This window comes from Podarcis erhardii (genome assembly GCF_964252035.2).
Source record: "Podarcis erhardii genome assembly, chromosome: 7".
Classification (NCBI taxonomy): Eukaryota; Metazoa; Chordata; class Lepidosauria; order Squamata; family Lacertidae; genus Podarcis; species Podarcis erhardii.
Window position 1 is genome coordinate 30306067 of NC_138511.1, and position 25074 is coordinate 30331140.

At 45.3% G+C, this 25074-nt stretch overlaps 2 protein-coding genes and 1 long non-coding RNA gene across 3 annotated transcripts; 1 reads left to right on the plus strand and 2 right to left on the minus strand.

Annotated features, from left to right (window-relative positions):
- Positions 1 to 772: 772 nt before the first annotated feature.
- On the minus strand, positions 773 to 9605 carry LOC309347040. Its single transcript, XR_014158778.1, has 3 exons — positions 9263 to 9605; positions 5414 to 5596; positions 773 to 913 (listed from the first exon to the last, which is right to left on the minus strand). It is a non-coding gene; the product is annotated as an uncharacterized lncRNA (long non-coding RNA).
- A 2898-nt stretch (positions 9606 to 12503) lies between these two features.
- Positions 12504 to 16471, minus strand: PPCS (phosphopantothenoylcysteine synthetase). Its single transcript, XM_081871300.1, has 3 exons — positions 15889 to 16471; positions 15192 to 15295; positions 12504 to 13051 (listed from the first exon to the last, which is right to left on the minus strand). The coding sequence occupies exons 1-3, from the start codon at positions 16403 to 16405 to the stop codon at positions 12734 to 12736; spliced, it is 939 nt and encodes a 312-aa protein (XP_081727426.1). The 5' UTR covers positions 16406 to 16471; the 3' UTR covers positions 12504 to 12733.
- A 41-nt stretch (positions 16472 to 16512) lies between these two features.
- Positions 16513 to 24947, plus strand: ZMYND12 (zinc finger MYND-type containing 12). The gene is made up of 8 exons (XM_081871461.1): positions 16513 to 16765; positions 18435 to 18576; positions 18865 to 19036; positions 19623 to 19792; positions 21443 to 21565; positions 22140 to 22260; positions 23018 to 23163; positions 24712 to 24947. The coding sequence occupies exons 1-8, from the start codon at positions 16650 to 16652 to the stop codon at positions 24829 to 24831; spliced, it is 1110 nt and encodes a 369-aa protein (XP_081727587.1). The 5' UTR covers positions 16513 to 16649; the 3' UTR covers positions 24832 to 24947.
- Positions 24948 to 25074: the final 127 nt, after the last annotated feature.

Genomic DNA, 25074 nt, shown 5'->3' on the forward strand with positions numbered 1-25074 from the left:
ACAGATTAATCCAGTAAGCACATCACAGACACCTGGACTGTGGTTCTCAGGGCTCCTGAGGTGAGCCATTTCATGAGTTCCCCTGTAACAGTCAACCTGCCCAGCACCTCTTATTTAAGGAAACTAGGGGTGGAAGTATAAGAGGAAGAAAGTTACTTCATTGGGAGAGATGGGAAGCAGGGCTCATTCCATCAGCCAGCAGAAAGACCAATTCCATCTGGTGCCTCCTGCCTCTGAGCTGCTTCCATACCAGCTGGCCATTATATTTATTATTTATTTGTAAAAATATTTATATACCACTGTATCATAAAAAATATGCCAAGCAGTTTACAATATAAAAACAGAAAACCAGACAATAAAGCGAATCTCAATAGACCATTGTAGTTTAGTTATCATCTTCCAAAGCAACTACTCTACTCTATTCTGAACTTAAAAATGGAAAGCATAATGCTGGTGGTCAACAAAAGAGGTTTAAGTCTGCTTTTTTCCTCTTCCCTCCCTATCCCTTTCCCCTTGTGTATTGTGGTTTATACCTTGTAAGCCTGTGATCAGGGACTGCCTTGTTTTAATTAGTTGTATTTAAGCCACTTGGGGAATGTTTTTGGCTGAAGAATGGGGTCCAAATGCTCTAAGTAGATAAAGTAATAAAAAGCAGGTCTACGCCCCACTTTCCAGTTTGATCAAGATCCTTGAGAGCAATGGGCCAGCTGAGGGGACACTTTTGGGAGGATGGCCTCAGCTTCACGGTCCTGGATCTGACACATTCAGCAAAGTGAGGGAGAGAGAGAGTACCTTGCTCAAGTTGTAGCTGTGTAACTTCCACCCTAAGCTGCGCATTTTCTCTCTCAAATGCAGTTGCCAAAGAATCCCGCGCTTCCGTCAACATACGGATGTGGGCCACGTAATTTTCCACCTGAAAAGAGAAGGACAAAGCAAGTCTATGATTCCCAATCAGCAAGGACAGGTCAGGCTGCATTATTTGCCCATTTATTTATTTATTTAAAAGTACATGCCGCTAAATCATAAAAATATATCTATGCACTTTACAACATGAAAAAGATAAAAACCGCACAATAAAAGCATAAAAAAGGGGGGAACAATTTGAAAGCAAGAAAGTTAAAAACAAGCATCAATAAACCACTGCAGAAGGATGAACTCTCAATTGCCTGCATAGGCCCTGAGGAAAGGTTTTCAGCAGGCCTTTCAATACTGGCATAGAAGGTGCCTGAATCACTACTGAAAGAGTTCTACAGAACTTGACCGATGACACTAAAGGTTCGATTTCTTGTTGTCGTCAAATGAGCCTCATCAACTCAAGGAAATACCAGAGATGCATAGCTGTCAACGTTTCCAATTTTTAAAGGGAAATTCCCCTATTCCAAATGGGATTCCTTGCAAGAAAAGGGAAAAGTTGACAGCTATGCAGAGATGCTGCTGTAGATTATCTTACCAACTGAGTTGGGTTTAAGTGGTAGCTGTAAATTAACACAAATCCCTTGAACCTGTGTCATTAGTAAATGGGCAGCCTGGGCAGCTGTTTTAACAACTGTGCTGCATGTTTTCTGCCAGAAGCTCCCATCAGCAGTAACATCTACTGTGACTGGCACCAGCGCTCCAAGGTCTCAGGCATAGGTCTTTCCCAACAGCTAATAACTGAAACTCTTTCGCTCATGCATTCATTCATTCCTGTCTTCTATGGCAAAACCCAGTTTTTGTTTCTGGGCGCAATTTAAAGTAATGGTATTAAACTTTAAAAACCTGATTTATTTGGGATCAGGTTGTTTGAAAGACCACCTATACCCATACTAATCTGCACTGTGCTGAAATTAGGTTATTTCTTTAACTGTCAGCAGATGGAGTCATTGCTTTGCTTATCTCTTGCTGTGACAAATGAGTTTTTTTCAGCAGACCAACTCACTTCAACACTCCTGAACTTGCTTCAGGATCACAATGCAACTTCCTGTCAGATCGTGCAGCTCTCCAGATCTGACTATGCGGTTTTAGTGTATAGAAGGAAGGGCACACAAAAATATATATTTTAGATAAAATAAGGCACACAAAATGTGTAACACAGAGATGAGTTTTTTCAATGAAGCTGTACAAGACAGAATGGCACAGGCCTATGCCTTAGCACCCAGCGAGTCAGAGAAAGAAAAGAATTAGGTTGCTCAGTCCATCCCTACGAGTGCCCTGCCTGAAAACACTATGGGACTCCCTACACCAGAGCTTTCCAAACTTTTCATGTTAATGACATACTTTTTACACAAGCATCATTTCGCAACACAGCAATTCAGTTTTACTAGCAAACTCGAGGTAAAACTAACTCCTTTCCAGCCCCAGGAATAGTGTAGGGAGTATTTGCATGACACACGTATACGCTGCAGCCGACACACTAATGTGTCACGACATACAGTTTGGAAAGCTCTGTCCTACCTTCTGCTCAATATTGAGGTTAACCTTCATGTAGATTTTCACATGTTTGAGAAATCTTCAGAGTCCCCTAGATCAGAATGGATTTATGCTGTTCATAGCTAAAGAAGAAGCCTTCAAACTGTCTAGTGCTAGAGAAGCATTTCCATTTTAACTGGTGGGCATGGGACTGTTGGTACATCTGCCACAGAGAACTCCTGCACATCACAGAGGATTCAGGTAGCTTTTTTGGATTATGCCCATTTAATCCAGTGCTCCACTAGACTGGCCAACTGGATGTCCTAAAGGGAAGCCTACAAGCAGGTTTGGAGTGCCACTTTTCAAAGATGGCAGCACTCTTCCCACCTATGAATCCCAGCAACTGCTATTCAGAGGCAGGTTACCTCTCACAGGGGAGAAAGAACACACCATCTTTTGGGCACATAGATCCATCATGACTGATCTTCCCCTTATAACCAAATGGAAAAAACCAACAAAACACAGTTGAAAGCCACTGATCTAAAGTTTGAATCAACAAGAGTTTAAGGTCAAGACAAGGGAAGCCTGAAGCCCCCTGCCCACACCAATATATTTCACTAGAACAAAAAAAAGCTGTCATACTGCTTGCTCAGTATTGTCTGCACTGAATGGCAGCAGCTTTTCAGGAAGGCTTCAGGCAGAGGCATTTCCAACCCTATCTGGCATTGATAAGAATTGACAGGCTCTTCCCCACTTTATCATTTCCAAAGGAGTCCAGGTCTGGTTGTGCTTCTTGACACTTTCACAAGCATGTGGCCTCAGACTGTGATCTGACCATCTCTTAAGTGAGCTCCTGGCATCCCTGAAGCAGGACACATCCAATGAAATGTGCACATGTTCAAAGGGTCGTATTCAATCCAGGACAGGTTGAGCAGTGCAAGTAGGAACTGAAACCACCTGGATCACTTTTAAATTATATATTTCCAACTGTCATTTTAGACTGTCAGTTCCTTAAGCACAAGGGTCCCATCTTTTCTTTTTTTTAATACTTACATTTCCAGAAATGTGAATGGGCCAGGAACAGAAAAGCCACACAAAATGGTTGCTGTCTGTACTGTCTCTTTGAAACGCTTTACTGATTTGAGGATTCGAACATACTTCTCCATTCATGCAAGGGGCTTTTGCCACGTTGGAAGCCCATTAGTCCACACAACCAGCTTTCTATGCTGAGGGGGCAGTTCCAAAGCAAACAGCTTTGGCGTCATCCCTGCAAGCCACCCCACACTCCAGGCCCTGTAAGGGGGTGTGGGAAATTGCCCTATCTCCTGGAGCGGGCAACATAATAGCATAGGAAGAGCCTACTGGATCAGACCAATGGCCCATCTAGTCCAGCATCCTGTTCTCATAGTGGCCAACCAGATGCCTGTGGGAAACCAGCAAGCAGGATTCGAGCACAAGAGCACTCTCCCCTCCTGTGGTTTCCAGCAACTGGTGACACAGGAGACATCTGGCTGTCCACTGTGGGGAAACAGGACACTTTTTTGAGATGGACTTTTGGCTCTTATCCAGCTGGATGATTCTGACGTCCTTCAAGTCTGGGAAAACCACCAACCTGAGACATCTATTTTGCTCCTTTTCCGTTCAATTAGCACAAAAAAGTCAAATGGTATATTAAATATCTCCAGACATATTTTCCAGACATCCTCCGTTCAAAGCAGGAGGAGATGGTGCTTACACAGCCTTCTGTTGCTCTCAGTGGGCATGGGGTTCTTTACAAATGTGATGTGGGCAGATTTTTCTCTGTGTGGACATTCAAACCACATGGCAAAGATCTAAATTTCACCTTGTCAAGCTGACGACAGTTGAGAAACGCAATCAATCCTTTGCGTCAGACATAAGAAAGACCCTACCACCTGCTGTTCCTATTATTTTTGCTCTTCTCTTTGAAGGCCACAGGGAAAAAACCCACCTAGAACGATTCCCATCACCAGCCAGGCTGAATAACGGGACTTGCCCAAGAACAAAGGATGCCCTCCTGTGCAAATCCTGTTCCTTTCAAGAGACCTTGCACAGGAAGGTTCCCTGTGAGCTATGCACTATGAGTACTTTTCCTCTCCTATTGACAGCATACCAAACACCTATGACAACCGGATGCAAATTCCAAAACAAAAACCAGGAAACCAACAGAAATCATGGAAAATTTTGCTCCCCTGCCCCATGCCAAGGTAAGCAGGATTTTTTGTTAAAGGGACAAAAAGACAGAGCTGTGTTTATGGACATCTTTGGGAGGCCCTAAAATATGAGAGGGATAAGCAATGGGCTGAACTGGGACTCATTCACACAAAGCTAGCCCTCTCTGGAGAAACCACATCAATTCCCAGTAGCTGTCACGGTAAGCCTGGAAGATTAAAATGTACAGTTCAAACATGCTCCAGCTCTGTTAGAAGATTTGTGCTGGGACAGAAACAAACCACAGACTTCTATAACATGTTCACACAGTGGCTATATCACCCTTCGCTAACAGGGCACCCTCTGTGGGTTCTGAACCACAACTCCTCTCAGTCCCAGTTGAGGGAAGCTGAGCTAAAAGCTCAGTTCCTGTGCTGTGCCAAAGATGGAATGTAATGCACAAACAAGCCCAGGTCCTGTGCTGCACATTATTAACATTATGGCCCAGAGGACAGGCCCTCCATGCCCCTCTCGTTGTAGTCTGGGCACCTTGAGAGCAGCCACTTTCAGAATAAAAAACATTGTAAAATAAGCACAACATGCCCAACAACTGTGGTGTAACATCCACTATATGCATAAAAATGGCACACAACGTATGTTCAGTCCATGTACCCAATACATATTTGCTGTGGGAAGTTCTTCAGCATGGACTTCTATCTTGAGCAAATTGTCCACACCTAGCTTGGAACAATCCCAAGGGCTGTAAACCTGAAAGCATCTACCTTTGAAAAACCCTTTAGAAGTGGTTGGCCTACTCCAGTGTCAGCAGCCAGTGGCTGACAATCTTCCCACCTACCTCTCTCATCTCTTCCACTTGCTGTCGCCTGAGTTTCTCTAACTCTCCGGCAGCAGAATGCAACTGCTCTTGACTGCGTAGGAACAAACTCCAGACATAACAGAGCTGGTCCTTTGCAGGCGCTGTAGTGTCAACCCCTTCTTCCTTGAGCTGCTGAGTTATGTCTTCTATATGTGCTTGCTCCTGTATAAAGGAATGTAGAAAGGAATCAGAAAAGGGGTCTTCCCTAAACAATTAATAAATATTTTTATTTATTTATTATATTCAGTCTTCTCAGCTATACTGCTTCAGCAACTGTATTTGGAAACATTCTGCTAGCCCTCGTGTCTAACAGCTATGGACAGATCTCTCTTCTGTGGAGCAGGCTGTATCTTTCAACACTGTAAATCGTAATGCCCTGTGGACTTTCCTTCTGAAAATTGGCTGCCCAGATAAATTTGTGAACATCATTCGGCTCCTCCATGATAATATGACAGCAACAATAGCAGATAACAATGGCTCTCAAAGTGAACCATTCACAGGGGGATCAGGTGTTAAACAGGGTTGTGTTATTGCCCCAACTCTATTCAATATTTTCATTGCCATGATCTTACACTTTGTCCAAGGGAAACTCCCCACCGGAGAAGAAATCATATATCGAACAGATGGAAAGCTCTTCAATCTGAGCAGGCTGAAAGCAAAGAGTAAGGTTACCGTAACTTCCGTCATAGAGTTTCAGTATGCTGATGACAGCGTAGTGTGTGCACACGCTCAGAGGATGCCCTCCAAACGATCCTAAATATCTTTGCAGAAGTTTACTCAACATCCAAAAAACCAAAGTGCTGCACCACCAAGTGCAAAATAACCCTTCTGCAGTGCCACAAATCCAACTCAATGGTGTAACGTTGGAAAATGTCGATCACTTCTCCTACCTGGGCACTTATCTTTCCACAAGGGCGGACATTGATGTCAAAATCCAGCATCACCTGAGCTCTGTGAGTGCAGCTTTCTCCCAATTGAAGTGCAGAGTGTTTGAGGGCCAGGACGTTTGCAGGGAAACCAAAATACTTGTTTACAAAGCTATTGTACTACCAACCTTACTGTATGCTTGTGAAACATGGATCACTTATAAACACCATCTCCAACTCCTTGAAAGATTCCATCAAAGGTGTCTCCGAAAATTTTTACACATCACTTGGGAAGACAGGCAAACTAATACCAGTGTACCAGGCGAACTAATCACCAGTGTTGAAGCAATTATTGTTCAACATCAACTTTGTTGGACTGGTCATGTTGTGCAGATGCCTGATTATCGTCTTCCAAAGCAAGTACTCTATTCCGAACTTAAAAATGGAAAGCATAATGCTGGTGGTCAACAAAAGAGGTTGAAAGACTGTCTCAAGGTAAATCTAATAAAAGTAGTATAAACACCAACAATTGGGTAACACTTGCCTGTGAGCGCTCCAATTGGAGAACAGGCTTTACCAAAGGGGTCATGGGCTTTGAAGTCACTCGAACTCAGAACACAAGGGAGAAACGTTCAAAGAGGAAGGCACGCTTGGCAAATCCACACCATGATCAACTCCCATCCGGAAACCTCTCTGGAAGGACATGTGGATCCAGAATTGGCCTCCACAGTCACTTACGGACTTCTTGTTAAAACCGTGTTTATGGAAGACAATCTTACTTGGCTACGAGTAAGCACCACAGAAGGACAAATCTCTGGGCCCAGTTCAAAGTGCTGGTTTTGACCTATAAAGCTTTAAATAGTTCAGGACTGCAATACCTCAAGGACCACCTCCCCACATATGAACTGACCCAAACCCTGTGTTAATCATTGGAGGCCCTTCTTCATGTGCCCTTTCCACAAGAGGCTCAGAGGGTGGCAGCACAGGAATGGGCCTTTTATGTGGTGGTTCCATTTGCAGAATGCGCATCCCAGGAAGGCTCCCCTAGCGCCTTCATTACATATCTTTAGTTATCAGGCGAAAACATTTCTCTATAACTAGCCCTTTGGCTGATTGAACATTCCATGGCCTTTAAAATGTGTTTGGGGGGGGGGTTATTGGTTTGTTTTGGTTCTAGTTTTATTATGTATTTTGTGTTCTCATTTTTATTTTTATGTTGTGAACTGCCCTGTGATCTTTGCATGAAGGGTAGTATACAAAATAAGTAAGCAAGCAATCACATGCTCTGCATGCAAAAGGTCCCATGTTCAATAGCTGGTATCTCCAGGTAGGGCTGGGGAATGCTCCCTGCCAGAAACCCTGGAGAGGGGCTTCTGGTCAACATAGGCTAGGGATGGGGGACCTATGGCTCTTCAGATGTTATTGTACTCCAACTCCCAACATTCCTGGCCACTGACTATGCTGGCTCAAGGAAGTCTAGCAACATCTGGGAGAACATAGTTTCCTAATCCCTATTGTAGACATTACTGAGTAAAGTGGAGCAAGGGCCTGGCTCGGTATGTAAGGAAGAATCCTATGTTTCCTCCTCCCTTCAATTAATGTATTTAATTCCCCTTTGAAGCCATCTAAGTTACTGCTCCTCACCACATCTTGTAAATCAACATCTATCAGCTGCAATAGTCAATTTTTCAACCAGTCCATGTAGCTGCATCTTTAACAGCCGAATTATCTGCAACAGTTGGCCAGTTACAACACTGGTTTCCAAAACATTCAAGAAACATCTAGAAGAACATCTGGGCTCTTGCCAGATTGTTGGCACATTTTTCTATCTTTGGTGGGAATGCTCCTTGGTTTCTAAATTCTGAACTGCTGTTTAAATCTCTAATGTATGTTAAATCTCTGGGGTGGCTAAGTGTGTAATACACACCTGAAAAGATCTGATAACATGGATGCTGGCTGCACCCAGAATCTCAGTTGCCACAATGGTGCAAAACATTGAAGCACTAACATTTAACACAAATATAAAAATACATGGACTCTAGGGTTTTTGGGAGAAACCTTCCCGATCTCCAGGGGGGTCAGAAGACCTGGAGTGGTTTCACATTATACAGTGGGACTTTATTTCTTACACTTTTGAAACAGATGCACAAAATTGTCTACATGCACCGATGATGGAAATCAGGTCATCTTGATGGACCCTTTTCCTGAATACGCATGTATGATGCAAAACTTACTTTTGATATTTCGATCCAGGAATCACTTTTTAAAAAAATTGTTTAAATAAAGTTGTTGGCTTTTTTGTTTGTTTTAAAGAATCACACACAAAAGAAACACAAGGGCAGGGTGTGTGTGTGCAGCAGTTCAGAGGTGAACATTTACAAGAAACTTACACAAAACAGAAACTTGGCAGCGTAGAGCGATCTTGTTCCAGTTTTCATTAACCCAGCAGGGATTTTTTTTAATCTAGCCAGTATGATGTAGTGGTTAAAAATTTTGGGCAAGACTTGGGAGACCGGGATTCAAATCCCACCATTCGGCCACTGGGTGGCCTTGGGCAGGTCATCCTCTCTCACGGCCTAACCTACCCCAAAGGGTTTTTGGGGTGACTTTGAGTCCCTTCCAACTCTACGAAAAGGGCAGAAATGTATCTACAGTAGATATGTATCGTGTCAGGCAAATTCACTGTTGAGCCTCGCCTGGCCAGGCACAGTCTACCTCTCGCTGCCGGGGCGAAGACAGCAGCACAAGGGGAGGTTCGCCGGGGGCTTCCGTGGCCGCAGCTTCTCGGCCAAATGCCGCGGGGCTGTTTTCTGAGGCGCTTGTCGTGTGTTTTGTTTCTCTCCCAACCAACAGCCTCGCCGGGGCAAGGAAGGAGAGAGCTCACGCTCCGTTCCCCGCTACTCCCGGCTGCCCTTCGTTTGCCTTCCCCGGAGGAGCCGCATCCACCCCCTTCCGTACTCACCGGCTGGGCTCCCTCCATGCGAGCTCGGCAACGCCAGTTGAGAGCCGGTTCGGATTACTCGAGCCCAAAGCTAGGCCGCGTTCACCATGGCAACGAGGCCTACCCTCCAGGCCCCGGCTAAGCCTCAGCGCAGTGGGGGGAGAAGGACGCCCCCCTCCCGCGGAGCATGTAGTCGTGGCAAGGTGGCAACGCCCCTGCCCTAGCCGCGGGCAAAACCCATTTCACTTGCATCGCATGCGTTACTCAGAAGTAAACTTTGCTGCTTTTCTCCCTAAGGCAAGCACCCACAGGGGTTTATTATTTCATTTATGTCCCACATTTTCCGCACCCCCGCCAAGATGTTTAAAATGGTGTATAGTTCTCCTTTAATCCCCGCTCAACGACAACCCTGCGAGGTAAATTAGGCTGAGAGGCAATGACTGTAAAAGGTAATGTGACTTGCTAAACGCACACAGGATTGTGCTTGCTGTGGGAACTGTGCTTATTTGGAAGTTAAGTCGCTCAGCATTATGGTAAATGGGGCTTACTCCCAGGTAAGCATGCAGGAATGGTAGCACTCATGGCAAGGTAACAGAGTAAATTCAAGGAGTTCACTAGGTTTTGTATGTAAAAGACGTGTGAAGCTTTCTGCTAAGAAGTAGGTGCCAATTTCCGCTTTTGAAACAGGCGACCAACCCTTAAGCCTGTTTACTTAAATGTTAAGTCCCAAAGAGTTGCTGGGATCAACTCCAATGCAAGACAGCACAGAACTGAAGCATATGGGGTCAAAATAGTCACAGGAAAATCCTATACATTTTTGGATGAAAGACATAACAACTGGAATAGAGTATTCCCACATAAGGTTATTTATGTATGTATGTATGTACGTATGATTCTTATTCTATCTATCACATGCCAAAATGTATGTATAGATTGCAGCCACACAGCTTAGACAGGTACATTTCTAACTCTGCTTTGGAACACAGCGGAACTTATCTGTGCATAAATATGCACAGGACCCAGCTTCAAAGTCAGATATCAGACCAACCTGCACAGATACCTGCTGCTCTCCACTGTGAGCCAACCTTTGTCCATACCCATGTCCCTGGTGGGCAGTCAAGATTAGTGTGTGGGGTGGAGAAATAATAGGAAGCCTCAAAACCCAGGTTTTACCATCCTAACCAGTTTTTGTGACGTTGCTGCTTGATTTTCTGGCACTGAAAAATCACAACATTAATTCCAACTGTGGGTGACTTTTTCACTGGCATTACAAACCTATGCTCCAGCTTTTTTCAAACTACATACTTCTGAAGGAATGGGTCAGTTTTAAACTGACTGCACAGAAGAAACCCCATTCCTTCACTTCCATCTCCTGGCACTGCTACCCTATGGTGAAGTCTGAGGGTTGTTTCCAACTAAGTCCTAGACAGAGTAAACCCAATTGAATTAAGGGGTCTAATTAGTCATGTTCATTCATTTCAAGGGGCCTACTCTGAGTAGGGCTAATGTTGGATGCAATCCATTCCTCTGTCAACTATTCCCACAAGGAGACTGAATCTGGATCCTGTATACCTGTGTACTCTGTTATTACTGCTGTTGTGAAATCTCGCTGTGCTTGTTTTCAACATATATATGCCATTGCAAAACTTCTTTTACTTTTGTACTTTACGTATGCAGGCATATGGGTGTGTGTACCCTGATCCCCATTTACTGAAAGACTAATTAGAGATTTAACTTCACCAGGATTGAAACAATTAAAGAACAATTTTGGTCATCTACCTGGTTCTGAAACTGAACATGAACAAATACATCAGGCCTTGAAGCAGCTTTCTTCAGCATGTTGCCCTCAATATTTTGGGCTAAAAAAACCATCATCCTCAGGCAGCACAGGTTACTGAAGAGTTGCTGATGGGAGTTGTTATCCAAAAGATCTATAGTGCAGAAGATGGGGGAGGCTGCCTTTCAGACCATCTAAAACATGTTCTTCCCAAATAAATACACTTTAAAAAAATGCAACACCAGACATTGGTGGAGCTGTGCACTCAAATACATCAACACAGAAAGAACTGAGGAAGCATGGAATCACATGGCAGGAAATGGACAGACACAACATTCCTATACTGATCTGGGAAGGAAGCACTACTGAATTCAAAGGGGTTCACTTCTGTGGAGACATGCATTGCTCCTGCACTGATGTTCCGTGTTGCTCTTTTGTTACCTTCATCATTGGTTAGTTTTGTGATTTCATTTTATGATTTTAATATTAACTGGCATTTTTGTAACCTACTCTTGTACCATTTGATTAAAGTACAAATAAATATATGTAAGATTATGCTTTGACAAGCTGATGGGATGTGTAGTAGAAAACATCTGACAGGCACCAAGTTGGGGAAGGCTAGCAAAAAATGGTACTACATACATCACTGCCTCCTTTTAAATCGATCCTCAAAACCACCCTCTCTCAAACCCTGGTCTTAATTCCCAAATGGAAAAGTCTTCAGTATAATCACTTCCTTCCTTCCTCTCCCATCACACCATCATCTTGTCACCCCGAACTATTGAAATTAAGATTATAGCCTCCACATGACATGGCTGTTGTCCTTTTCAATACTTATGGTGCCTTCTCACCTATGATGTACATTAGGCACCGTATAACAATTTAAACTATCGAAAGTACAGCTGAATGCACAATAGTGAAAGCAAAGGCTCTGCCACCTTGGCAGGAGTAAAAAACTAAACCCAAATTAGTGGCACATGGCACAAAGGTGAACATCTCCAAGCCAGAGGTGTGTTTCATGCAGTCTTACAGCCTGATTTCAAAAGCCCCCTATGCACAATCAGCTCAGGCCTCCAACAAAAATGAACTGCTCCTTCCCCGGCAGCTCACAGGGTGGGAAAGAAAACCCATGCCAACTTCTGGCTCTGCCCACAGCTGGTTTTGGTCCCACCCACTGCCAGCACAGAGTTTACTACTGAAAGGAATGCAAAAGGAAGGTTCCTCAGCCCTGCTCTAACCCCATATAATATTTTAATATAGACTCAGAAGGTTATGCATTAGCAAGAACCTTCATATGGCAATGTAAACAGCACCAGGGCCTGTCCTGGTCAGACTACGATCAAGTGGAATGGCCAGAAGTCATTAGGGACAAGGTGTAGCCATCTAACATTGCTTGCAAGGAGAGAGTATTCAAACATTCCTTGAAGTTTGATCACACAAGGCTAAACAAAACAGGAGATAGGGATGGCACACTCAGAAAAGCCGTGACTTAGGAATGTTTAGATTTATATGGTATATATTTCTAACAAGCAGCAAACATGTGTTGTGCAAAAATAGCCAAAATTATGTCAGAATTTCACCCTTTTGATCCTATACGCCATTGTAGTAAAGTTTTGACACGATTTAGCAGTAATAAAAACATCTTCGGTTCACCTCTTAACCATTTGTCTATTCTGTTCTGAGGAATCAAAGAAGTCACTTTTACTCAGGAGAAGTCATTTCTTCATAAAAGCCCTGTGCTGGGACTCAAGATAGCTGACAATCTTCTCTTCGATTTCCATGCCTCGGGCCACTTCGTCATCAGAAAGCGACAGCTGAGTCTCCGAGTCCTTGGTGACCACAATCACGGAGGTTCTCCGGGAGTCCAGCACGTTGGCAACCACCACCTGGTGGTGGTATTTCTCCAATGCCTGCTTTGCTTTGTCAATCAGGATGGAAGGGTTTGTTTCCAGCTTGAACGAGATCACAAACGCCTCTGGAGCCCATTCCTTAACCAGAGGGGATAACATCTTTGGCACCATTTTCATTGTGATCTGCAACAAGGAAAGGAGTATTAGACAAATTCACAGAGAAGATGGCCACGGCTAGAGGCAGTAATGATTTTGCATGCCAGTTGCTGTAAACCACAGGAGGGGAGTGCTCTTGTGCTCAACTCCTACTTGACAGTTTTCTACAGGCAACCCACTGTAATATAGGATGCTGGACTAAATGGCCCCGTGACTTGATCCAGCAGTGCTCTTCTTATGTTCTTTAGAAAGAAGTTCAGCATAATGCACACACACTAGGCCTGGGCGATATATCGCCCAGGACCGGTATGAGGAGCAGACCATGATGTCGGTTTCACTCAGCAGTATATTGCTGGTGAAACCGCCACGGCTCCTGAGTCCTTCTGCTAGCAACGATCACTGGAGGCACTTGCAGGCAGAGCCAATGCAACTTATTTTTTCAACATTGCGGTATATAGCCAAAATGCAATGTTTGGCTGGTGATACACCACATATTTGAAAAGCTGATATTGCCTAGCTCTAACACACACATGCTCTTGATGCAGCGATAGCCTGAGCTTGGGAAAGGGATGGGTTGGCACAGAGAGAACCCAACAAATAACCCAGCCTTTATAAGCAGTCCTAATTTAAAAATCAGGGAGCCATTTCTACCTACTCATTGTTTGACAGAGGTTATAACTGTGTCACAACCCTCTCCCTTATTTCCACATTTCAAGCATTAGGTATCTTGCACACCTACAGCTATCACTGGAGCTGCAACTCTTGTTGTTTACACATGGACTTTGCTGAGTTTCCAAACACCCATCCTCAAACCTCCCTATAAACTAAGCACCTCGCCTTTAGCTTCTCTTGCACTAAGAGTAACTAACTCGATTATGATCCAAGCAAGGTAGGTTTGCCTTGTATTGGACTAGCCACCTTTTACTACTCTATAACTGCACTGGTGGTTCTGGCCACAAAGTCGGTTTTCTTCCTGCCTGCTATTCTGTGAAAACAAACATTGATGTTCCTTGGGTTTGATATTTATTTGCATTTCCTCATTTGTCCCAGCATGATCATTCCATGAACATGTGTACAGTACAGACAAACACACACACAAGCAGATCTAGTAATAGGGCCTAGACTGCCCTGTCCACCCCAGATTCCAAGGAAGAGACCCATCCCAGGGCAACAGAGGAAAAGCTGGTGAGTGCTCCTAGAGGGGGAATATCAAAAGGTGGAGCAAAGTAACAATCTGGTACTACAACCCAGGGTTCTGGTGCTTGGCTACAGGCCTCTGTAGTGCATAAATATATTGATGTATATGTTGATAGGTAGCTTACATGTGAAGAAATGTTGTTAGGAGAATCTGTCAGTGTTTGTGCAGGGGAAAACTAAGCTTAGGACCAATCTGACATAAATTAGACACTGAATTCTTGCTGAATCAGGCATCCATCTCTGATAAAGCAGGCATGCTTCCCCTCTGAAAATATTATTTTACAGTGGTGCCTCGCAAGACGAAAAGAATCCATTCCGCGAGTCTCTTCGTCTAGCGGTTTTTTCGTCTTGCGAAGCAACCCTATTAGCGGCTTAGTGGTTTAGCGGCTAAGGAAAAGGGGGGGAAAGCGGGGGGGGGGGGAACGTCTTGTGAAGCAAGCCCATAGGGAAATTCGTCTTGCGAAGCACCTCCAAAACGGAAAACCCTTTCGTCTAGCGGGTTTTTCGTCTTGCGAAGCAACCCTATTAGCGGCTTAGTGGTTTAGCGGCTAAGGAAAAGGGGGGGAAAGCGGGGGGGGGGGGGAAACGTCTTGTGAAGCAAGCCCATAGGGAAATTCGTCTTGCGAAGCACCTCCAAAACGGAAAACCCTTTCGTCTAGCGGGTTTTTCGTCTTGCGAGGCATTCGTCTTGCGGGCCAACACTGTATTTCTATGCATGTGGAAAGCAAAGACAAAGGAATGCCTCTATATAAGCCTGACTAATTTACAGGCCTTTAGCCACTACTTTTGTGGGTTCCCCAGCAGCCCCTGTTGCTCTGGCAACATAAAAATAATCTTATACATCACAACTGGAGTGCTTAATTGGTGCATTTAATGGTGCTTAATGGTGCATTTAACTGGAGTGCTTAATTGGTGCTCTTAATGGACCACAAGTCTCCAGGAACAAAATTCCAGTACCTGCTGAGCTCACCTGTAGGGGTCCATCAGTAGACTGGATCTTATGCTCAGGCATCTCTGAAGCTGGGATGTAGAAATCAGACACAGCTGCTGCCAAGTAAAACATGGCACTGGAACCTGGTTGAGGATTAAGCAAGTGAGAAAAATTGGTACCATAAGTGGTGCTAGGTGAAAGACCTCCACAATTTCCACATGAATGTGCAAAATTTTAGACTGGAAGGTTTTAAGTTATTTTGAATTTATTTAGGTTCCAGAGTGTTAATGTTAATAGAAAATTTTTAGAAAGTAAAAGTAAAAAATCCCTAAACCATAAAAGCGGGTATGGGGGAGGCAGAATGAATTTAAACTTATTATCTTAGTCTGTTTTAATTCAAATAGATGATTGTTCTATACTGCAGTCCTGAGCACACTTACTTGAGTGTAAACCCCTCTGTATCAGCAGTCCTACTACAGAGCAAATGTGCTCAGGACTCCAGAGCTGGGCTCCAGAGCTGCAAGCTTCAATACACAAACCTGGATCCATATTACCCAGTGGAAAGCACCACCCAGCAAACATGCTCCAGATCCTGACCCGCAGAAAACGACCTAGCATTGCTGGCAGGAAACCCCAGGCTCACACTTGGAACCCAGGAGAAAACTGCTGCCACTCCGTACCGGCAATACGGGCACCACGCCCTCCTTTCCTCCGACCTCCCACCACCTCCGCTTACCGAGCGGTGCGAGGGCCCGGGCGGCAGCGCGCAGGAGCGCCAGGTACTCCACCAGGCCGGTGAATTCGAGGACCAGGAGGGCGTCCTCCTCCTTGGCGCGGTGGTAGGCCAGCAGCGCGGGCACGAGGTCCGGCAGCGCGCTGCCGCTGCAGTCGAGCACGACGCGCTGCCCACCTGCGCCGCCGCTGCCGCCACCATCGTGCACGCGCAGAACGTCCAGGAGCGCGGGCCCGCTGAGCGGCAGGGCGCGCGCCCAGGGAAAAGCCGACCGTGTGCGGTAGAGGAAGCAGACGCCGTAGCCGGCGCGCACCAGCCTCTCGGCCGAGGCCGCCCCGCGCCGCCCGCTGCTGAAGTTCTCCAGGAAGCGGACGGCTCGCGCCTCCAGCGGGACCTGCGTCCCGCCCGACGTCACCAGCGCCACGCGACGGCCCCGCGCCCGCTGCGCCTCTGCCCACGCCCGCACGCGCCGCTCCGCCTCGACCTCCACGGGAGACACCGGAGGCACCTGCTCGGCCATAGCGGCGTCGGCAGAGAAGGAGCTGCTCTGGCGCCGCGAGCGTTGCAGCTGCTTCTGTTTGCGCTACTTCCGCTTCCGGGAGAGGTGCTTTCATGCTGCGTGTGTCGCTCTAGCCGCTCCTTCTCTATGGGCGCTCCCTTGAGGCTTCAGGATTGGTTGGTTGTGCCGGAAGCAGAAGGAGCGTGTCGGAAGTCCGGCCCGCCGCCTTAGCGACGGCTCCCCTAGCAACCGATGCGTCGGAGCGATGCAGACGCAGCAGCTGGTGCCGCTCGCGTTGCCTCGCCGGCAGAAGCTCTTCTGCGAACTGTGCCGCGGGCCGGCCACGCTGCGCTGCGGATCCTGCGCTGTCACCTACTACTGGTGAGCGGGGCCGCGCTCCCTCCTTCCCTGCCCGCACCTACGCCCGTAGGCACGGCATGCAGGCAGGCATTCGTAGGGTGAAGCTGGGGAGGTGCTATGGAGCGGCGTCCTCAGGGGCGGTCGCCTCCTGTGGGCTTATTTATTTACTTACTTACTTACTTATTTTGCATTTACATGCCACCTTTTTCTCAAGGTGGCTTCCATGGTTCTGCCCACCCTCGTTTTTAATCCCCCACGACAACCCTGTGAGGTAGGGTATAGGCTGAGGGGCGAGCTTGAAGGCGACCAAGCGGCGATGCGAACCCTGGTCTCTCCCAGGTCCCAGTCCGACAGGAATAAAGAAGGGCCAGGTCTGGTGATGTGTGGCTTTTTAAAGGTCTATCCAGCAACCCCGTTAATCAATTTTGAATGACGGGAATGGATCCATAAGCAGAGCAAACTTTTTGGCTATATTTTATTTGTTTTATTTTTTTAACAAGATTTATGGAAAGAAAGAAAAAACCTCCAAGTGGTTTACAAAGAATATAAAATATTTGTTGATAATAAGGAAACTGTAAGCATGATAAAACCCAAATATGGATAAAACTGACAGTTTTACCATATATATGCACACTATTATTTCTGTTCCTTGAGATTATATAGAGAGAAATAGATATATAGATATAGTTGATATAGAGAGACTGTGTGGTGTAGTGGTTAGAGTGCCAGAGAGACCAGTGCTCAAATCCCCACTCCTCCACAGGGTTGTTGTGGGGATTAAATGAGGGTAGGGAGACCATCTTGAATTCCTAGTTGGAAAAAAGATGCAGTATAAATGTAAGAAATAAATACAAATATATTAAATAAAAAGCAAGCAAAATTCTCTCTGTCACTGATGCTTTAAACTGGTCACTATTTTTTGTTCTTTCTATCTCTGATTGTCATCGTCCATCCGTCCCCCCCCCCCATTATTTTATTTATTAATTTATATCCCACCTTTCCTCCAAAGAACTGAAGCTACCTTGAGTGTTATGTAAAGAGATGCAGGATATACACCAGAACAATAAAGAAATTGTTTATTTTTTCAAATAGGGTAATATCTGACACTTTAGTGTACCAGGTGGTAAGATTGGCCCTTTCTAAATTTTTCCAAAATTGTGTGATTGTCATTCTAGCCACTACAGCAGATGCGCTTGACAAATATAGATAAAAGTGGTAGCTGAGAAGTTGGGATAATGTGGCAGTTTAGGATCTTAGCAATTTCTCTGCATGCTGTTGCCTAAAATTATTGCACTCTAGTACATCCCTACCATAGGTGGAAGTTTATCCAATTTCTGTACATCCCCTCCGACACCTTGGAGATGCAGATTAATATTTATGTGAGAGTTTTCTAGGACTCATGTAGCATTTATGAATCAACTTTAATGACAGGCTTGTGTTTAACTCGTAAGTTTTAGTGATAATTTTAAGAGAATATTTTATGTACAATACTTACAGGTTTTTGCAATTAAGCAGACTATCAATTCCATTAATTAAAAAGAAATAAAAAGAATAAACAGTTGTTTTTTATACTAGTAAACTGCTTAAAGCCTATTTTGGCAGAAAGCACTATATAAATTACCTAATATTATAACTGATGCACGCATCACAATTTGCGCTGCTAATAGCCATGTCTCTTATCTTTTCTCAGCGACGTAGAACACCAGAGTGCCGATTGGGTCAGCATCCATGAGAAAATATGTCAACTTCTCATCCCTTTGCGTACAACGTTACCTTTTTACAATTCGGAGGAAGAAAGGAAGCATGGGCGAGAGCAGAAGTTAAGAAGAGAGGTGAGGGAGTGGTCCAGGTCCGGGAGGTTCACGGATGAACAGCAGGGTCCCATTCAGTTCAAATAGGGAGTGGCGATCCTTGAGGTGTTGGGGTCCTGAGATGTGTCAGGTTTATAGGTCAGAATAGGCCCCGAAGCAAACTGGTGGCTAGAACAGTGCAAGTACCAAAACTAGCCATCAGAAATAAACAACAACAATAAAATCTCTCTCTCTCTCTCTCTCTCTCTCTCTCTCTGTGTGTGTGTGTGTGTACCTGAGAGTGGCTTAACAATCCATGCTTGTCCACAGAAATTCCTGGCCGAGTTGACCCAGGCAGTCGCTCAGAATTTTCTTCTTGAAGGCAAACACGAAGATGCTATTCCAGCTGCGTTGCATTCGCTGAAGTTCAGCATCAGTGTACACAGTTCAAATGCTGTGGAACTGGTGCCAGCGTACCTCATTTTAGCTGAGGCAGGTCTGGGTGAGTTTGGCTGGAGCTGTGCTGAAGTAGTTCTGTGTCAATTTCTAGATAGGGACAATGGTCTCTTTTTAAAAAACATTGTAATCGTGTTTTGCGCAGGGATTACGTTGCGGGGATGGCGTGTATACAACAAAACGTGTATACTCAAACTGCCCCCTTGGAACCACCCCCACGTGAGCATCCTTACCTTTCTGTTGCCTGTGCTGAGTGGGCTTTGCCCCCCAAAGCAATGCAGAGAGCAGATATATACAGTATGATCACAACTTGCACATGTTTAAGTTGTGCGGAATCAATTGTGCACAGTTGAAGCTTCCTGGTTGAAACTGCACAAATTAAATGCAGACAAGGTGGAGATCTTAAAAATTCTTTTTTGCATCAGCAAAAACTCTCTTTTCCTGGTGCAGGAATAGCTTTTAAGCTCTCTGCCTTGCTTACCAGGCAAGTCCTACTCAGTTCACAGGCTCTGGGGTGCTCTCTCAAGATGTCTCAGGGTTTTCCAAGATCTTGGATCAGGATACTGTTTGCACTACAGACACAGACCACCACAGATTGCTGACTCTTTCTTGGCTTCTCTCCTTCCTGCCAGGCCTTGGGCACCTTACCCAAGCAGAGGAGTACCTCTCACAAGCCCAGTGGATTATCCTCAAGAATTCCCACTGCAGCAACGCCATTCAGTCTGACTTTCATCGCAACCTGGGCCTCCTTCATGCCGCCAAAGGGAACTTTGAGGACTCTTTGTACCACCTGGCTAATGACGTAAGCCTCTGCTAAAGTGCTAGGTGGACCCATGTTGCCCCCCAAATGGCTACACAGAGCTGCCTCCTGTTTCTTGACCTGCCACAGCTTGAAATGTATTCTCTGGTTTCTCACTTTAGTAGGGAAGAGGCTGGAAAAAAACCCTAACCAGTGACTTGGATAGTAGAAATGGTGACCTGATCCTCAAGGGGGTCTCCAGGCCATAGCAAAAGACTGCAAGACTTGTAGAATAATGCTCAAGGTTGTTACCCACATTTTGGGGTAACCTGACCTTGGTTGAGGTTTTCTTTGGTTGTTTCAGGCCTTCAGTGAACAAACATGGACATGCAAAGAGCCCTGCTAGATCCATTCAAAGAGCCATCTAATCCCACATCCTCTCTCCCAAACTGACCGGCAGGTACTTCTGGGGGAGGCCAGAAGCCCACTGTGGCTGTTTCCCACAACAGCAGCAACTGATTTTCAGAGGTAGACTGCCTCTTAAGGTGGAGGTTTCATTTAACTCTCATTGCTGATCCCCATGGTTAGACCATCAATTTGTATAATCCCCTTTGAAAGCCGTCTAAGCTAGCAGCAGTGGTCGCATCATGTTTCATCAGTTCATTCTTTGAAGAAAAGCTTCCTTTCTCTCTCCTAGTCTTACTGATAGACCCCAAATTCTAACGTCATGTGAGGTGGAGAGTCACTTTTCCCTCTCTGCTTTCTCCACACCCTCTATTCCCAAGGTATATACAGCTGTCTTGTACCAAGTCATACTACTGTTTAGTAGCTTTGCATATGAACTGCTACAATTGTCAGTGGTTTTCTGAGATTTCTGACAGAGCAAGATACCTCTTCCAGTCCAGCTAGAAGAATCTCTTAGGTCAGTTAGACAAGGTGACTCAGAGCCAGTGTCAGACTAGGACCTGGAAGACCACAGTTCAAATCCCCTTTCGACCATGAAGCTCACTGGAGTGACCCTGGGCCAGTTACTTCCTCTTAGCCTAACCTACCTCACAGGATTGTTGTGAGAATTGAAAGGGTAGAACCTTATATGGCTTATAACTTTATATGAGAGATGTACATGCAGTCAATAAATTAATGAACTTTGCATGCTCCTGCTCCAACAGAACTTGCACCCAATAAACTAGTGGTTGTATTCAGTGTTGATGCTGCTCAGAGTAGTCCCATTGAAGTGAGTAAACATTCCTAATATAGGCTTGTGAGTTTCACTGGGTCTATTCTTAGTTGAACTCAGTTGGATACAGCCCTATATATAACTTTTCTCTGTTCCATATTTCAGATTCACTTCCATCATGGTGGTAGTGCTGACCCATATAATCTATCTTCTGGTTTTTATAGAATTGTAGAATTGGGAGGGAGCATAAGGGTCATCTAGTCCAGTCTCCTGCAATGCAGGAATCTTTCGCCCAACATGGGACTTGAACTCATGACCCTGTGTTTAAGAGTCTTGTGCTCTACCGACTCAGCTATCTATGGTGGTTGGGTTTGTTTTTTTTAAGAAAATAATTTTAGTTGATTTTATCCATTGTATGTTTTTAATAATCTTATTGTAGAGCCCTTAGAAACTTTGGCGATTTCAGTGGTGTACCAATAGCTGAAATAAACAAACAAACAAACAAACAAACAAACAAAATATTTATCTCATTTCAGATTTACTTTTCCTCTTGTGCCTTCGGAACAAACCACATGGCCGTCTCGGGGGGATACTTCCACATGGCCAATGTCTTCTTCCGTCAGAACAGAATGGACATTGCCGATTCCCTGTACACTGAGGTCAGTTGGCTTGAAGTAGAGGTGATGCTCAACGCGGCAGCCTCATCTCAGGTTCCATCTGTGGTGTAGTGGTTAAGAGTGGTAGTCATGTAATCTGGTGAACCGGGTTCGCGTCTCCGCTCCTCCACATGCAGCTGCTGGGTGACCTTGGGCCAGTCACACTTCTTTGAAGTCTCTCAGCCCCACTCACCTCACAGAGTGTTTGTTGTGGGGGAGGAAGGGAAAGGAGAATGTGAGCCACTTTGAGACTCCTTAAAGGGAGTGAAAGGCGGGATATCAAATCCAAACTCCTCCTCCTCCTCCTTCTCTTCTTCTTCTTCTTCTTCTTCTTCTTCATCTCCCCTCTGTGTCATATCCCTATGGAAAAGTGTTATTTTTCTCAAGTGTGCCTTGCACACGCACACACACAGCCAGCTGTGCATTGTTGGTAGCGGAAGTGGGGGGGATATAGCAGCTATATTCTGGATCAGTCCCAAGAAATGTTCAAAGGTGGCCCCAACATACAGTGGACGTTAAGGGGATAGGGATCACCACACCCTTTTCTTCCTTGCTTAATGAGCCCTCTTCTCATCAGGTGACCAATATTTGGCACCACCATTTCAGCCACTTCATCAGCCTCCAGTACCACACGCTTATGACCCCGGCAGAACTTGATATGCTTGCGGAAGAAGAGGAGACTACAGAAGAAGTCCTTGGTAACTTCCACTCTTTCTGATGGCTCCCCCTTCTCCCAATTCCAAGAAAATGGGGTGGTTTAAAATTCAGGCTGCTTCCCTCCTCCTGCCAGAGAGTTAGGTGGGGGCAGGGCAGAGAGATGCCTCTTCTGAGCCTGTTGACTGTGGCACATGGCTACATCTTCTGAAAAAGAAACAATATTCCTCCCCGTTCCTTCTCTGAGCTATTATAACATCCGCAAGTGGGTGCAGATTCAGTCAACCATATGAGGCACCTCTTTTTACCACATATCTGTATTTTGTTTTCTCTTAGGGGTGAGGGGCCTTCATCCCATGAGCCTTTTTAGGCTCTCCAGGCTCACATGGACATTTTGGCCATGTCACACTCACCTGCCCTGCACCATTGTATACGACATTAGGCACAGAGGGCAGGTGAAGACTGAGCTCAGCCAAAACAGTGTTTGTAGGCACCATCAACCAGCAGTCGGTAATGCCCTGCAAAACCTTCTCAAAGCAGTGTACAAAACGGAGCTTTTCACCTGATGTCCTAATGATTGACAAGTAAGCAATCTTGACAGGTGCATGGAAACTTTGTCTACAAGGGGTGGATGAGATAACAGCCTGATCCATTGTGCTAAAAAGAGAAAGGTCCCCTTCAGCTCGGTTTGGTAAGGCTCTTGCCTAAACAGGTCAGCCAGGCCACCCAGGCCCAGAGATGGACCGTGCTCCCTTGACTGCAGTAGATCCTCCTTCATGGAGTTCCCTTTCTCCCTTACAGATGCAAAGCAGCGAGCTGAAGCAAAACAGATGCTGAGCGCCATCTTAGAGATCCGAGAGCAGTCTCCGCGACCTCAGCTGGCTCAAATAGCCAAGATCCTCCATACTCTGGCCATGTTTCACTACTTGATCCTGGATGTGCCAAAGGCAAGTTGACAATGGTGTCTGTTTGGGTTGAAATACATCACATATGCCAGACCAGTGTCATCACTCGGCATCCCTAAGCAATTGCATCCTGACAGGGCCTGCCAGCAATGTTTGCTCTGGTCTTTGTGTAGTCCCCCCCCCCCCCCCGCCTGTTCTGGCCCAGCATTCTGAACAGACTGCAGCATGGGAAATTAAAATGGGGGTTAGACCCAGCTGCTCGAGTTGTTGTTGCCCCCTGACCAGTTTGTGCTTGGCTCCTTGAAACCTAGAACTTATACCATGTCATATTATTTGCCCACCTAGTGCAGCATGGTCTGCTCTTTCCTAGTTTTGGATCAAATATTTCTTCTGAAACTTTTCCTCTTGACAAATTAAAGAGGCAGATGTGGTGCCGAACATGGAATGATACTCGGAGCGGATTAATTTTTGGTGTGTGTGTGTTTTCAGTGCTTAATATGTTCAGAGGAGGCTATAGAGGGAACTGTCTTGTTGGACATCATGGGGAAAGGAATTGAAAATAGAACTGCCAGTATTGTAGCGACCTTTGTACGAATAGATGGGGAGACCCACTTAGAAGGTTGTTTCTCAGTGCCACACCTCAAACGAGACATTGTAGACCAGGAAGAGGGACCTAAAAGAGGAAATGAAATGATCCAAGGGCTGGCAGAGTTGCTCCTGAGGAAAGGGCTTTTCATTGTGGAAAAAAGGAGAGAGTATAAAATGATGCATTTGTGTGGTTGGAGAGATGTTTTCTCCCTGTCCCATAACACTAGAACTTGAGACATCTAATGAAGCTGAATGTTGGAAGATTCAAGACAAAGAAATTAGTTCTTCACACAATGCATAGCTTAAACTATGGAAAATGCCCCTGTAAGAACTAGCAATGGCCAACAACTTGGATGCCTTTAAGAGAGAGCTAGACAAATCCATGGAGGATAAGGCTATTGGTGGCTACTGGCCACAGTGTATCAACGGCTATGTTCTTCCTCCAGTGGTAGAAGCAATATGCCTCTGAGTGTCAGTTGTAGGGAGTCATGAGCAGGAGAGGGTCTTACTTGTGGGCTTCTTGTAGGCATTTTGGTAACTGCTGTGGGAAATGGGATGCTGAATTGATCTGCTCCAACAAGGCCTTTTGCCTGCTTCCTTTTCTTTAATGAAAATACTTCACTAAACTACTCATTGCCATTTGAAACAGCAGCAGAGTTCCCTCCCCTCTTCTTCCCGCGAGTGGCCCAATGGGAATGATGTTACATTATGACACAATGTGGTTCCCAGGGGCATTGCTGGAGAAACAGACAGGAGTGCTTTGTGATGCAACATTTTGTTGCATGCCCAGCTTACCTATTTAAAGAAGCAATTGATGATCAGCCCCATTCCATCCAACAACAGAGATTGTGTGAGGAAAGGAATATTATGTTAACTGGAGCCAGGGCAGGGCTAATGGGAATCAGGCATTTAAAAGAAAGTAACCTTTTTAACAATTGCTAAGGAATAATGTTGCATGTTCTTTCCTTCCTTCCTTCTCTTCCTCTTGCTTGTCACTCTCAGGCTCATGAACTTATGATGAAACTCCTGCAAGTTATGAAGAAGCTGCCCAAGTATGAACCAAGCGAATCACTTCACCAGTTGGTTAAATTGTTGAAATCCAAACCAATCTATGCAAAATAGACCCACCACTGCCACCCTCAGGCCTGGCTTCCCAGATGAACATTAGATGCCAGTCGCTAATCATCCTTTCCTGTTTCTACTTCCAGTTTTAATTAAATTGGCACTTCTTAGATATATCTGTAGATTATATTCTTCAACCTGGAGAGGAGCAGATGAACCTCCAGTCCATTTCTTTCCAATTGCCAGAGGCCACTAATCTTCCCATCTGAGCCCCCCACCAGCTGAGTAACAAAATCCAGACGA